Below are 14631 nucleotides of genomic sequence, written 5' to 3' on the forward strand. Positions count from 1 at the left end.
TGAGACCCAGCTGTTTGGAAATATCCATCTAATTACATCAGACTTTTTTTCTTCTTTCTTTTATAGTATCCATTCTTGATACTTTAGCTACCATCCTTGATATAAAAAAGCACACATATAAATAATTAATAGTATATTTATGTTCCTAGCATAGCTCAGTTCAGGTGCTTTCTTAATGTCAAAAACCCCTGCCTTTATTCTTATCCCACCAAGTTGTATACTTAACTCCAAGTCTTACCTGAGGGACCCAGTGTGATCGTTGTCCAGGCAGGGTGGGATTATTATTCTGCTCTTTGGGAAATTTTTTGGTTTGCTTTTGAAGCATACAGAAATCCTGTTCTCAGCACTTAATTATAGGTAGCTTTATAACATTGGTATATATAGCTTTATAGCATTTTTAGCTTTATAGCATTCCCTGGGTTGGCAAGATCCCCTGGAGAAGGAAATGGCAACTCACTCCATTATTCTTGCTTGGAGAATTCCATGGACAGAGGAACCTGGTGGGCTACAGTCCATGGGGTTGCAAAGAGCTGGACACAACTGAACGAATAACACTTTCATTTTCTTATAACATTGGTAGTTGCAACTGTACCAAAATTTCCTAAAGATATATTTCTAAAACATTATCCATGGTGAAGATGGGAAGCAATCAAAGAAATTGGGGCTACATGTGCAGGAGTTTTCTAGGTTTTTTCAAATTACTCTTGCCTCCATGAGCCCCAGGGGAGGAATCAGGGAATTTGGAGCTTTTGTGTCTTGGAAGTTCTCATTGGTGATTTTGACTTGCTTGACTAGCTTATTCTTCAGCATAAGGAAAACTTTGTACTGATTTTAGCTGCAAACAGTTCTTTTAAACTAAACTCACTTCTGACTATGTCTTTAGAGCCTCGTGCCCTGTGGATCTCACTTAAAGTATACTGCTTCTAGGACCTACTGTAAAGCACAGGGAACTCTGGTTAACGGTATATGACAGCCTGGATGGGAGGGGACTTTGGTGGAGAATGGTTATATGTATATGTATGGCTGAGTCCATTTGCTGTTCCCCTGAAGCTAATAGGTACACCTCAGTACAAAATAAAAAGTTAAATAGAGTATACTGGTTCTCATAGCAAGAAAATATCAATCATTCTGTAGCCACCATTTTTTTGATATTGTGTAATTTTATCATTTAGAAAACTCTTCTTATTCACTGGTAGTCCTCAACTAAACGACATTATTTATAGAATAGGACTTTAAGAAAAACTGTCTTAGGAATTTGAACTTGAAAACTGATGAATTTCCAAGAATATGTATTCAGAACTAGGAGTCCAATTTAAGAAATAATGAGCTAAGGTGTTTAGTTCTGTGATCACTAATAGGATCTGATCCTAGTTTGCTGATGTGATTGCAAACTGGATGAATGTGATTTTTTTTCCCAGTTTTATGACTTTTCATTCTGATATAAAATTTAAATTTAAAAAGTTATAGACAGAATATTAGAATTTGAAGGAAACTTGGAGATTATCTACAAGCCTTCAATTCATAGATAATGTAAACAAAGGCTCAGAAAGACTGACACAAAGTCATTCAGTAAATGGGAGCATTTACCTCCTTATCTCGGTGTTTGAAAGCTGGGCTATATGAACTGTTAGAAATCCTGTGCATAGCATAGTAGTTTCATTCATTCAGTATATACTTATTGATTATTTGCTATGATTAGATTATGATCTAGATTCGAGAATCTAGACCTTGGTGATCTTAAAGTCCTTGCCTTGTTGATTTCTCTTTAGTGAGAGAGAAATGCACTAAACAAGAAAACACAAGTTTCAGCTGTTTATAGTGTTATAAAAATAATAAAACAGATTAAGGAAAGAAAGATGTTTAGGATAGTGTGGAGTGGCTTTTTTATAAGGTGGTGAGAAGTGGCATCTATCTCTAAGGAAGTGAGAAAGGTAAGCTATAGAAGGATAAAGAAAATAGCCTTTGAGGCAGAGGGACAGCAAATGCAAAGGCCATGGGGTTGGAGTATTCCTTAGAGTTTTATTAATATAAATTTAGGAAGATGCTCTTTAGGGTTTATTTAAATTAATAAAATTAAATTTAAATTCATTAATTCCAGAAGTTGTCTGTGAAGTTGTTTTTCAAGACATAAAGGAAATCTCTTCAGTATAGAAGCATAATTAATTTTTCTTTATGTTTTTTAGATGTTATTAAATTTGCATAAGAAGAGTTGGATGGAAGGTTTGACACTTCAGGACTACAGTGAGCACTGTAAACATAATGAATCAGTGGTAAAAGAGATGTTGGAATTAGCAAAAAATTACAATAAGGTAAAAACTTATTTTCAACATTTATTTCTAAATAACCTTTGGAATATGTGCGATTAGCTATTAGGCATTATATAAACAGTTAAAAGCAGAGTGGCCTATTTCTATAGATCAAACAGTAAATATTTTTAGGCTTTACAGGCCATCCCGGCCATCCAGTCTGTTGCAACTACTCAACTCTGCTGTTACATTGTAAAAGTAGCCACAGACAATAAATACATAAAGGAATGCGTGAAGCTGTGTCTTAGTAAAACATTTACTAAAATTGTCATCCGGCGAGATTTGACCCATGGCCTGTAGTTAGCCAGCCCCAGCCCCGGTTGTAGGCCACGTAAAATGGTCTTTTACATTTGAAATCTTTCCATTGTTCAGAGGACTTTTTCTTGGAAGGGAAGGAAGAACAAGGAGATGTGAACAACAATAGCATTTAATACTTCATAACATGTAACTTGGGATTGGGGGCAGGAGGAGAAGGGGACGACAGGATGAGATGGCTGGATGGCATCACTAACTCGATGGTCGTGAGTCTGGGTGAACTCCGGGAATTGGTGATGGACAGGGAGGCCTGGCGTGCTGCGATTCATAGGGTTGCAAAGAGTCGGACACGACTGAGCGACTGAACTGAACTGAACGTGTAACGTATGAAACTTCCTGTTTTTCATTAAATGAGTATTTACTGAAAACTGGTTAGATGTCAGGCTCTGGGGATATAGTAAGACATAAGACCTATCCTCGTGGAATTTACTTTCTGGCAGAGGAAACAAAGTCAACAAATAAACACAACACAATATATTATAATTAGTGCTGTGCAGACAGTAAACAGGATGATATAAAGAAAAAGAGCAAGGGGAGACCACTTCATATGAGAATGTAAGAAAAGTTATAATTTTAAGAATCTCCTAAAAATGTTTATTGTACGCTAAAGTGTATGTGGGGCTTTCCAGGTGGCTCAGTGGTAAAGAATCCACCTGCGAATGTAGGAGACACAGGAGACTTGGATTCGATTCCTGGTTCGGGAAGATTCCCTGGAATAGGAAATGGCAAACCACTCTGGTATTCTTGCCTGGGAAATCTCATGGTCAGAACAGCCTGGCAGGGTACAGTCCATAGGGTTGCAAAGAGTCGGATGTGACTGGAAGACTGATCACATGCACACACACACACAAATATACGTGGTCATGATAATATTTTATTCACAGATTTCTGTTCTTTTACAATTTGAAGCTAGAAGTCCAAAATCAAGGTATTGGGAGGGCCTTACTCCCTGTGTAGCCTCTAGCAGGGGAGGGTCCTTCTTTTTCTTTTCCAGCTTCTGTTGGTCCCCAGGTATTCTTTGGCTTGTGGCAGCATAATTCTAAGCTATAACCAAGGTTTTGATTTCAGTGTATCCATTTAGGGTGGACATGGTTCAACTCATGTTTTTCTACTTTTTTGACAAAAATCCATATAAAGAATAGATTTTACATTTCGACCCAATACATGCAATGTATTTGTATATATGTATATATTACAACAGAAGTAAAGTGAAGTGAAAGTCACTCAGCTGTGTCCGACTCTTTGCAAGCCCATGGGACTATACAGTTCATGGAATTCTCCAGGCCAGAATACTGGAGTGGGTAGCCTTTCCCTTCTCCAGGGATTACAACAGAAGTTCTATGAAACAATATTTACCCTTTTACAAATGATATATTCTATTTTCTTTCTCATCTGACTTGATTTCATTCTGTTTCAGTTATATATATACATATTATGTATATGGACATATAGCTTGTGATCTATTAAAGGATCAAAACCCTGTGGTTTGTGAAACATATACATATTGTATGTACAGTGTTATGGTTACAAATATTTATCAAATATCTTCTGTGCAATTTTCAGTGAAAACGGATTCTTCATTTTTAGGAAAATAAGAGCAGTAAGAAAAGTTTAGTACCAAAGTACTAGACTATAACTGGTGTGTTTGATAACACCTTAGTATTCAAATTTTCCACAGACCAGCTGCATCAATTTCACTTGTAATCTTGTTAGAAATGCAGGTTCTTTGACCCACTAAATCAGAATGTACATTTTAACAAGATTTCCAAGAAATTTGTATACCCATTCAAGTTAGAACTTAGAGAACACTGCCGTAGAGAAGTCCAGGTGAAGTCCTGTAATTCAAAGCTTTTTCCTTTCAGCTGGGAGAGACTCAGGATGCTGTTTTAGAAAATAATAACATTTGAACTAGACCTTAAAGCATGAGTAAGATTTGGAAATACAAAGAAATGTTACCCCAAGCCAGCTGAATGTCATGAGCAAAGACTTGGAGACAGAATAGGCAAGGGCATCTTTAGGAAGCTGTGTTTGGGTAGAGTACATAAGAAGCATGTACATAAAAGGGTAAATAGTGGGGAATAGAGATTTTTAAATTACTGAAGTCAAGTAACAGTCTGAATAGTTTATTTTTTGATTAGGGGCATGATATACCCAGAACCTGACTTTAGAAACATAGTTTAACAAAGGTATAGAAGAAAGTATTTTAAGAGGAGATTTGAAATGGAGATTCTTCTTAGGAGGAACTTCTGTTACCCAAACAAAAGGTAGTAAGTGTCTGTGTGGATTATAGTAGTGGTAGTAGGAACAGAGGTATCAACAGATTAGTAAAATAAAATGTGCCAGTTGGATAGATAAAGTGAAAGAAGAAGGACTCAAAGATGAATTAAAGTTCTCCTGCCTAGGTAACTTGAAGTATGTTAATACTGTTAACATTTCCAATTTAAGTAGAAGTAGAAAGATTGAGCGGCTTTCCTGATAAAGAATCCGCCTGCAGTGCAGGAGGTGCAGGTTTGATCCCTGGGTCGGGAGGATCCCCTGGAGGAGAACATGGCAAAACACTCCAGTATTCTTGCCTGGAGAATCTCATGGACAGAGGAGCCTGGTGGGCTATAAGTCTATAGGGTTGCACAGAGTCAGACACAGCTGAAGCTACTTAGCACACATGCATGCACTGAAAGATTGAGAAAGGATATAAAGAGATTAAACAAGTAAGGAATTCCCTGGCAGTCCATTAGTTAGGATTCCACACTTTAATGGCTGAGGGTACAGGTTTAATCCTTGGTCAGGGAACTAAGATCCCACAAGCCACAGTGTGGCAAAAAAAGAAAAATAGAATGTAAATAAAGCAGTTCACTAAGTGGGACTAAAAATTGACAGCAAGGGCTAGAGCTTTTGGAGACAGTTAAAATTGATATTAGTTGTCACAGCAAAAAAAAAAAAATAATGATTTTTTTCTTTTTAATTTAAAGACATCTTACAAAATACTAGCCAAGAGATAGTGTATAAGATTTGCCGAGAGTTAACAATCAGTCTTTTGAGAGAATGGAGAGCTTTGGAAAAAATGTTGATGGGCCCATACAAGCTAAAATCCAGCAGAATTAGGGTTGGCTTTGAAGAGCATTGCCCTGATTTATATGTAGTGTTCCAGCTAGAAATCTCCATTGGTTCTAGATTATAGGGAAATATATATATAATGTTTCTAGTATATGTTGTAGAGATTAAAGAGAAGAAATCGTTTATCATATTTAAAACAGTTAACTTTTATAAATTAAAAAGTTAAGACTTAAGTTATTATTCAGCAGACTGTAGGAATGGTTTTCATTTCTCTGTAACATTACAAGTTTAAGTAAATTCTTATTGGTATCACTGCCAGGAAATAACCTATTTATGGTTACTGCTGCCCATCCACAGAAGTTTTTCCTATTTTACAGTTTTAAAAAATCTCTGTAGTACTCAAAAACTTGTAAGGTTTGGTTATAAAATGAAAACAATGTGTAAGCTGTGATATGAAGGAGTCCAAATTTGGGGCTGTAATTCCCTCTGTGATTGAAAGAGAATGTGGTGGAGTTTTTAGTAACACTTAAAATATAAAAAGAAAGGCCCATACAACTAGTTCTCATAGTATTCTTTTTAATTGGTTGGCGTTTTAAACTAAGGTAATTATAGTTAGGTGCCAGATAGCTCTGAAAGTGAAAGAAGGTTAGAAAATAATTAAATTTTTTTGTATCAACTTTTTGATGTCAAGTCTGACGTCCACGCTGAGATTCTGCTTGACTGTTAATTGTTGATTTCTCTATAATTACTGAACTTCAACACCCACAACTCTTTTATTTCAAATCTACTAGTTTATTCATGCCAAGATGCATCAATATTTCAAAACTGATAATATTTGATTAGATATTTGTAAATAAGTATGCCAGAGAAAAAAGGAATTGTAGAAGACATTTTTAAGAATAGCATAAAAACATAAAAATTTACTTTGTTTTCAAACATGTGGCCCTATAAATTCAGAGATTTGATAGTTTACACTTTGGGTAGAAAAACTTAACTGCTTAGTAACCTGAAAGAAAGTTTGGATGCAACTTTTATGTAACATAAAATAAATAATTATATGATTACATTTGGTTTACTAAAGTAGCTGTATTAAATAAGAAAGTCTTGTTTTAACGCTAGTGCAATAAGATAAGAAAAACAATATATAAATATTAGGAAATCAGGTCAGATTATCATTATTTAAGTATGATAAGATATGTTTGCAATCAAACATAGAAATATATGAAACTAAACTAGAATACTATTAGAACTATTATGATTGAGAATTATATAGGTTACAGTAACCATGCAGTTACATATGGTGAAATGAGTTATAAAAGGCAAATCAATTCACAGTAGCATCCAAAATTACAAAATACTTAGGAATAACTACCATAAAAATGTAAATGTATAAATATATATGACTTCTTTGAAATACAGTAAAAAAAGCATTTGTGAATAAATTCTCTTGTTTCTGTAAGGGAAGGCTCAATATTTGTAAAGATGTGGTCAAGCTTCCCAAAGGTTACGTTAGTGTTAGTAAAAATATCAGTGAGCTTTTAAATTTTTGATTAACAGTAAAGTTTGTCTGCAATAAAAATGACATTTATTGAATGCTTGTTAGGAGTATGGCCAGCAGAAAATATTTATACCTATAACGCAGAAAAGGCTAGTAGCCAAAGAGTACATAATAGACACATAGTTCCTACAAAATAATTTTAAAAAACAGTAATAAATTGATAACAAAACTGGAAAACTCACTGACGACAAGTGGCATATAAACATGAAAAAAAGTTCAACTTTATTATAAAGTATTCAAAGAAAAAGTTAATAATACAACTAGTTTCTTTTTTCTTTTCAAATAGAAAAAAGTGGTTTGGGAGAATGTGCCACTAGTGGGAAAATAAAGACTGATATATGACATTTTGAAGGCCATCTCCCATTTTATCTTTCACTTTTAAGTGCACGTTAGCTCTTTAAGCCAACATGTTCTCTTTTTAAGGATTTATTATGAGGAATGAAATTCTATAAGTACTAACTTAAAGAAATATTTAAAACTTGCTCTTATGTATATAAAATGAAATTGTATAGCAATATTAAAAATTCCTGCTATGTGACCTTCCCTCCATTTTCCAGTGATAACCTCTCTATCTCTCATATATCTCAATGTATTATGCTGTTAACAGTGTCACCTCCAAGGTGGACGGTAGGGGAATTTTATACTTCGTGTAAATCCTGGATTTTTTTTTTTCAGTTTTTGTACCAAGTATGTTTTAGTTATAACTAAGATTGTGTTAGCTTGAAGTAACAATGGATTAAACAAAATAGGAGTGTATATCTCTTGCAGTTCAAGGCCTTGTGAAACTTTGAAATTACTGCAAACCCAGATATCTCCATCTTTTGCCCCACTTTCCCTGTATTGGCTTTTGTCCTTTGTATTTCCTCATGATTCCTGGTGGCTGCTAAAGCTTTAGCCATCCCATCTGAGTTTCAAGCAACAGAAAGAAATGCAGGGGCAAAAAAGGATACTTCTCAGATAAATCAGTTCCTTTTCAGGGTCCTTTCTATAAGTCCCACACAGCACTTCTGATTATATCTCATTGGCAGAACTTAATCAAGTGGACATACTTTGCTTTGAGAAAGGCTCTATAATACAGTCTTTTATCTGGGAGCATAGCTGTGTTTAATAAAATCAAGGCTATATTACAAAAGAAGGAAAAGACATATGTTGGGTATGTAACTCGTATGTATGTATGTATGTAACTCGTATGTATGTATGTAACTCGTGTGTATGTATGTATGTAACTAGTATGTATGTATGTAACTAGTAGTAGACTCTGCCACAGAAATTTTTTGTACAACCTAAACCACAGTTTCTATTATGCATACAACACTTGTACGGACACACACATATGCTCTTTATTTTATATGTTTTATATAATTACATTTTAAAGTTGGATTCCTTTTAGTATTTTTAGAAAGAATTTACACTGTTTAGGGTCACTTAATAAATCACAGGTTTGCTTTATTCAGAATGTGTCATTAAAAACTAAGTATTTCCCAAATTGCCATGAATGTTGCTTTGAGGTCTTTGGAGATAGATAGGACTGTATTTAAGTCACAGTTTTATTGTGACTTATTATTGGCTGTGTCCCCATTTCATTGAGTATACTCATTTTTTGTTTATTTCATACTGTATTATAATTTGTGATTTATAGGCAGGTAGAGTAAACCTCAAATGTGACCTTCTTGAAGAACTGTCTTATTTGTAGTGAGTACTTAATAGTTACTTACTAATATATAAAATAATGAAAATTCTACTCTTGAGGATATGCGTGAAATGTACTACAGTGTTATAAGCACTTTCAAAAGGAGAGTTAGAAAATTTATAGTATAAATATTGATGTAATTAACATATAGAAAGAAGATCGTGCTTAATTTCTTTATGTAAAAATGTAGATTAACTATTTCAGTGGAATGTTTTAAGGATTCTGTATATTTCTATGTATATGTTAATGTTTAATTACCAGTGATTGTAGGAAACCCATTTTTTTGTTCTCCATATTCACACCTGTAATACTTTCTCAGAGAATTTTCTAATTGTTTCATGTTTGTTAATTTTGCTTTCCCAAGTATGTTTTATAAAAGCCATTTCTTTAAACTTACTCTCAATCCTCATAACCCATAATGTGATTTTCAGTTAGTCAATTCATTGACTCTATAAAAATCAAGAATAAAGTAAAATGCCTATGTTACATTCACTGACAGTTATGCAGAGATTGTTTAGTGATGAAATAATATACCATACACGTGATTTTTATAAAGCATGTGCTTAATTGGGAGCATGGCATGTTATAGGGTGAGTACAGCAAACATGTCAAAGGGAAAAAAAGAAGCCCAAGAAATGGGCTTGGGTAGAATGATTGGTTGGTATCATCAACTTAATGGACATGCGTTTGAGCAAACTCTGGGAGATAGTGAAAGCAGGGAAGCCTGGCATGCTCCAGTCCATGGGGTTGCAAAGAATCAGACACGACTTAGTGACTGAACAACAATAAAGTGAAATAAGAGACATGATGTCATAAAAGCAGAGGTTAAAGAATTAAAAAAGAAAAGAGTGTATTAAAAAAGGTCTTCAGAAAGTCCAGGGAAATGGAATCTATTGGAATTCAGAAGGTGGAGAGATCCTTAAAATCATATTAATGAAGTGCCAAGGACCCAATCCATGTTTGTCAAAGGGAAAATAAAATGGTCAAGTTTAAAACAGAGGTTTTCCATTTGAGAAATTTGACCATTACCAGAAAAAAGACAGTGAGATTAATGGGTTTGGTAAAAGCCTCTTGAAGATAGGGGGTACATCTAAGGGGATTGTGATAACATAACAGACCAAATTCCAGGAATTTCTTAGAACTGTGCAGACCGTGCATGATGGGATAGCCATCTGGGGGTCTTTGTTGATAAACTGTTAAAAACGTTTCTAGTGTGAATAGCCACAAACATTTTCAGTGCTTTTTTGTTGGTTGAGTAAACCGAAGAGCACGAATGCAAAAGCAAAATTTGATGCCAAATCACAGAAGTTGCCATAAACACAGAAGTTCCCCTAGTGAGGACATTGCCTGTGCCTGAATTTCATTTGTTTCTGCTGGTACCATTTCTTAATTTTTCCTGGTGACTAGCCAGAATGAAGACAAACTGGTCTTGCCCAGAATGGTAAAGTGATAAAGGTAACTTAGGTAGATGGAGAAAATATTTAGGGGTTTGTTGTGATGATCTAGTCTATCTCAGAATGTAAGAGATGTGCTTACTCTTTTGTCATGGGGGTTTGCAACCTTCGTATATGCCTAAATCTACAGCTGCTCCTCGTTTTCCAGATGGCATCTATGGCTGGGAGTACTTTTTACCATCTGCACTTCTCAAAGAGTTTGTGAACTCTCTCTTTTAATTATTGGAAATGGAAAAACTAATTGGTAAAGTGGTTAAATGATATAAAAGATTTTAAAAACTGAGTGAGAGCTTTTTAAATTCTTTTTATTTTTATATTCTGTTTAACCTTTCAAATAGGATCAGTGCTTTATGTGGTTTTTTACTTTCATCTTTGCATGTCTGCCATCTTTGATATTTGCAACACTCCAGAATACTGCATAATAATTGTTTTGTACATGGATTGGTATTTTGAGCCAAATTCCAAAACCCTTACCTCCTTCCAATACTGTAAAGTACTATTGCTGGCATGAGCATGGAACAACTAACACTGAATGGATATAGAGTACAAACTTACGTGAATTGTTCCATTCATCTAATGTTTTCAAATTGGTAAGATACAGTGTCATGATTTGTAAAGGTAATTTAGAAAGACAAACTTTTTATGTGTTGCCAGTGTTTGCATGTATGTAAGACACTAAGATAATGGGAGACACAATTTTGGAGATCCCTGTTTTAACTAGCTGAGAATAATGAGTGACATCTGACTCTGAAAATGAACATATTCTCTGTCTAGGGAATTCTGGATTTGGAGTGTTATTAACTTATTTTCTCTTCTTTCAGTCTTATGAGTCATAAATGTATTTCCTAATGATGTGTTGTAAATAAGGATCCTTTAATAATCAGTAGATAGATATAGTACTTATTCACCATCTTCCCTTTAGGCTGGTTCTACTGGGGAATATTCTCCAGATAGTTTGTCCATTTATAAAATTAGATACTTGCCATCTTTGCTCATTTTCAAGTTCTCTGTTTACAAAACTATTAAGAAGGTGTGAAATGCAGCCAAACTTCCCAGTTTATGGGAAATGTCTGATGATTGCATTTCCTACATGTTCATTGTTCACACATGAAGAAATTTGGCAGCTGTGAGATTATTAAGTTTAGAGTATCCACATCTAACCCTCACTGGGATTTTGGTTTCCTGCTTTCTACCCATATCTTCTCACTGCCCACCCCCCCCACTCTTCGTAACCATATAAAGTCCTGGGGTATTATTTCTTAAGATTGATGATACTTAAATTTTCTTCATTTTCCATTTATTAAAATGCTAGGAATAAATCATAGACTAGGAGTTCACCTGATGCAGAGTCCTAGTTCCCCGCAGTGGCATACTCAAAACTGTTCAGAAGGAGGTTCCTTAAACTTAGAATTCTCAATAAAGGGTTTATGTGGTGGTGCCATTATTAGGGTAGTGGGCAAGAGTGGTAGCTAATGTAAATGCTGTAATTATTTCAAAATTATTCTGCTAGAAAATTTATGATCATACACATAAAAGTTTATAGCTGACTCTGAAAATAGTAGAAAGTGATTTGTTTATATGGTTTGATTGATTTAATTTTTACTTGATTTGGCATTTAATTCAAGTAATTTTTTGGTGTTGAAAACCTCAGATTACTCTATTTCTTAATGATTATGAAAAATCATGTGGAGGAATGAGAAAATTTTCTGAATACATATTTTACTTTTAGAGATTTAAATATGTGAAAGTATTAAGGGAAGATACTATATGATCTGTTAGGTGTGGATCAAAAGTCAGCAGCAGGTCCTTTGATCCTAAGTGTTTTGCGGTGCTGTGCTTAGTCCCTCAGTCGTGCCTGACTCTTTGTGAACCCATGGACCGCAGCCTGCCAGGCTCCTCTGTCCATGGGATTCTCCAGGCAAGAGTACTGGAGTGGGTTACCATGCCCTCCTCCAGGGGATCTTCCCAAACCAGGGGTTGAACTTGTGTGTCTTATGTCTCCTGCGTTGGTGGATGGGTTCTTAAACACTAGTGCCACCTGGGAAGCCTCCTAATAGATACTGGGTGTGCATGGGTTTGGCTGACAAGAAAAAGGAGACAAAATAATAGGGAACTGTGGGAGAAACATAGAGAAAGTAGGAAAAGAAGACAAAATAAACTAGTTAGTACCCCAGTGCCACAAGCAGCTGCCTTAGGTTCTTCCTTCTTCCAGTTTAGCCATCCATCAGATAATTCCATAACAGTTTGCAAATGGTTGACACTTCCGTTTGGTGATCCAATTTGATATTTTCAGTTTTGGGGGGTTTTTTTGGACAAATTTCTTAAGTCTGTTTTCAAAATGATGGTGGTGATAGTTTTTATTACCCTGAAGGATTAGCAGAATTGCTTTTTTGCCCAATAAATTGCTTGAACAAAAGATTCTGTGAATGAAAATTAATGATTATTATCATCTTTGATTATTTTGCAGTGGGAAAAGCACATTTATAATTTGAAACTCTGTCCTTTGTGTTTCATTCACAGGCTGTAGAAGAAGAAGATAAGATGACCCCTGAACAGCTGGCAATAAAGAATGTTGGCAAGCAGGTGAGGTATACTGTAATAGATTATATGGTCACATAGTAACATGTTCTTGAGAGTTAAAACTATTTTGGAGCCTGTATGATTTTTTTTTTTCCTGTGTTCACTCTACATTTTTCTTCTGTCATGTAAATGTGATGCTAATTTTAAAGGTCACTGAATTATTTGATGTCAGAGTCTTTTTGCCAGCTATAGAGAAGTAAATCACAAATATATACCCATGAAATACTATTTTTAGTGAAAATAGTAGAAATAAATTAGGAAACTTGCATCCTGAGTTAATTTTCCAAGTATTATTTTTATCTGAAATAATATTATCCTTGAAGATAATAGAATGGTGGGTTTATTTCATACATAACAGTTTTTAAAATGATATATAATCTGTCAATATGTAGACTTCAATTTATAGGTAATATTCTTGAGAAAGATTAAAGCCCTGTTGAATTTTACTGAGTGAAGAGAAAGGGTTTCAAGTATTTGCTCTTTCACTTTACCAAGATGAAATATATATTTCAGTTCCTATTTTTCTGAAGGTTGGGGGGGAACACACCAACCAATTAAAAGAATCTACAGATTAATTAGACTGTTTTTTAAAGAATGTTGATTACATTTTTTCATTTCATGGAACATGGTTATCATATTGCTGATGTTGGCAGAATCTTGATATTTCAGATGCAAGACACTAAGCTGTCTTTGCTTTCAGCCATCCTACCATATGCTCTGATCCCATCACATCTCACAAGCTATGTAGGTTTGGGCCAGGACCATTCTTGGATGGGAAATCTCTAAGAATCACCCAGCTGCCACAAGAAGTAATGTAGATAACTGCGGGAAGTGTGTTACCAATTTGCTGCAAAACCAGTTACTCCAATAGAGCAGTAGGGGCAAAGGTTCTAACTTAAATATCATGATTGATGAAGTCAAATCCCACTGCATTCTGAATATTATGGTTTAAATAACAGTAGAAACCCTCCAAAACCAAAATGAGATATAATTCATCTTATTCTTTCATCCGGTATGATACAGTCACCCTTGTTGTCTTTTCCCACTACATATTTTATTCTAATATGTAATATTAGATCACCAACTTGGAACCCAGCATTCAGTAACTATTTCTTGAATAAATAACTCTGATGCTATAGTTTCTTGATATAGATTCAATTTAACAGTTAGCAGCAAAGAAAAGGAGTAAATTAAAAGTGAAACTGAAAATATATATAATTGCAAAGTTTAATAATCATCAGAATCATTTTTTAAAATATCGTACTTCACTGGTTTGGCCTACTGCGTGGCAAAGGCAAAACTGGCTATAATGGAATCAGACCAGTGTCTTTTTCTCTCGCCAGTGTTAGACTCATTCACCTAAAATGCCCTAAGGCTTGTTTTTTTTAACTAAAGAAAATTTAATATTATGGTCTGGTTATTTGAAATTATCTATAGCGTGTTGTGTGTCTGGGTGTTTTAAAGAAATCAACGTATTGAAATTGTAGTTCAGAAAGCAACAGCCAAGAAGTAGTTTCAGTGGTGAACATTTTTTTAAAGTTAGGATTCTTGGTATTTTAGCAATTCATATAAGAAAATAATGCTTTAATTGAGAATTTTTTATTTTGTACAATGTATACCCTTTATATCAAAGCTTTCAAGTTTTTAGCTGAAATATTTCAATCAGCTCAGCCT

The 14631-nt window shown here is 34.6% G+C and overlaps 1 protein-coding gene across 3 annotated transcripts in view; it reads left to right on the forward strand.

Moving 5' to 3' along the window:
* PSMD14 (proteasome 26S subunit, non-ATPase 14) overlaps window positions 1–14631 on the forward strand; it is a 111174-nt gene that overhangs the window by 95367 nt on the left and 1176 nt on the right. For all 3 annotated transcript variants that reach the window (XM_086369735.1, XM_086369727.1, XM_086369717.1), the window contains 2 exons: window positions 2184–2309; window positions 12898–12960. In XM_086369735.1, coding sequence (XP_086225861.1) covers window positions 2184–2309; window positions 12898–12960 — 189 coding nt within the window. The remainder of the gene's footprint in view (window positions 1–2183; window positions 2310–12897; window positions 12961–14631) is intronic.

This window comes from Bos grunniens, chromosome 2 (assembly GCF_055505025.1).
Source record: "Bos grunniens cultivar Pamir isolate PY7600 chromosome 2, Bosgru_T2T1.0, whole genome shotgun sequence".
Classification (NCBI taxonomy): Eukaryota; Metazoa; Chordata; class Mammalia; order Artiodactyla; family Bovidae; genus Bos; species Bos grunniens.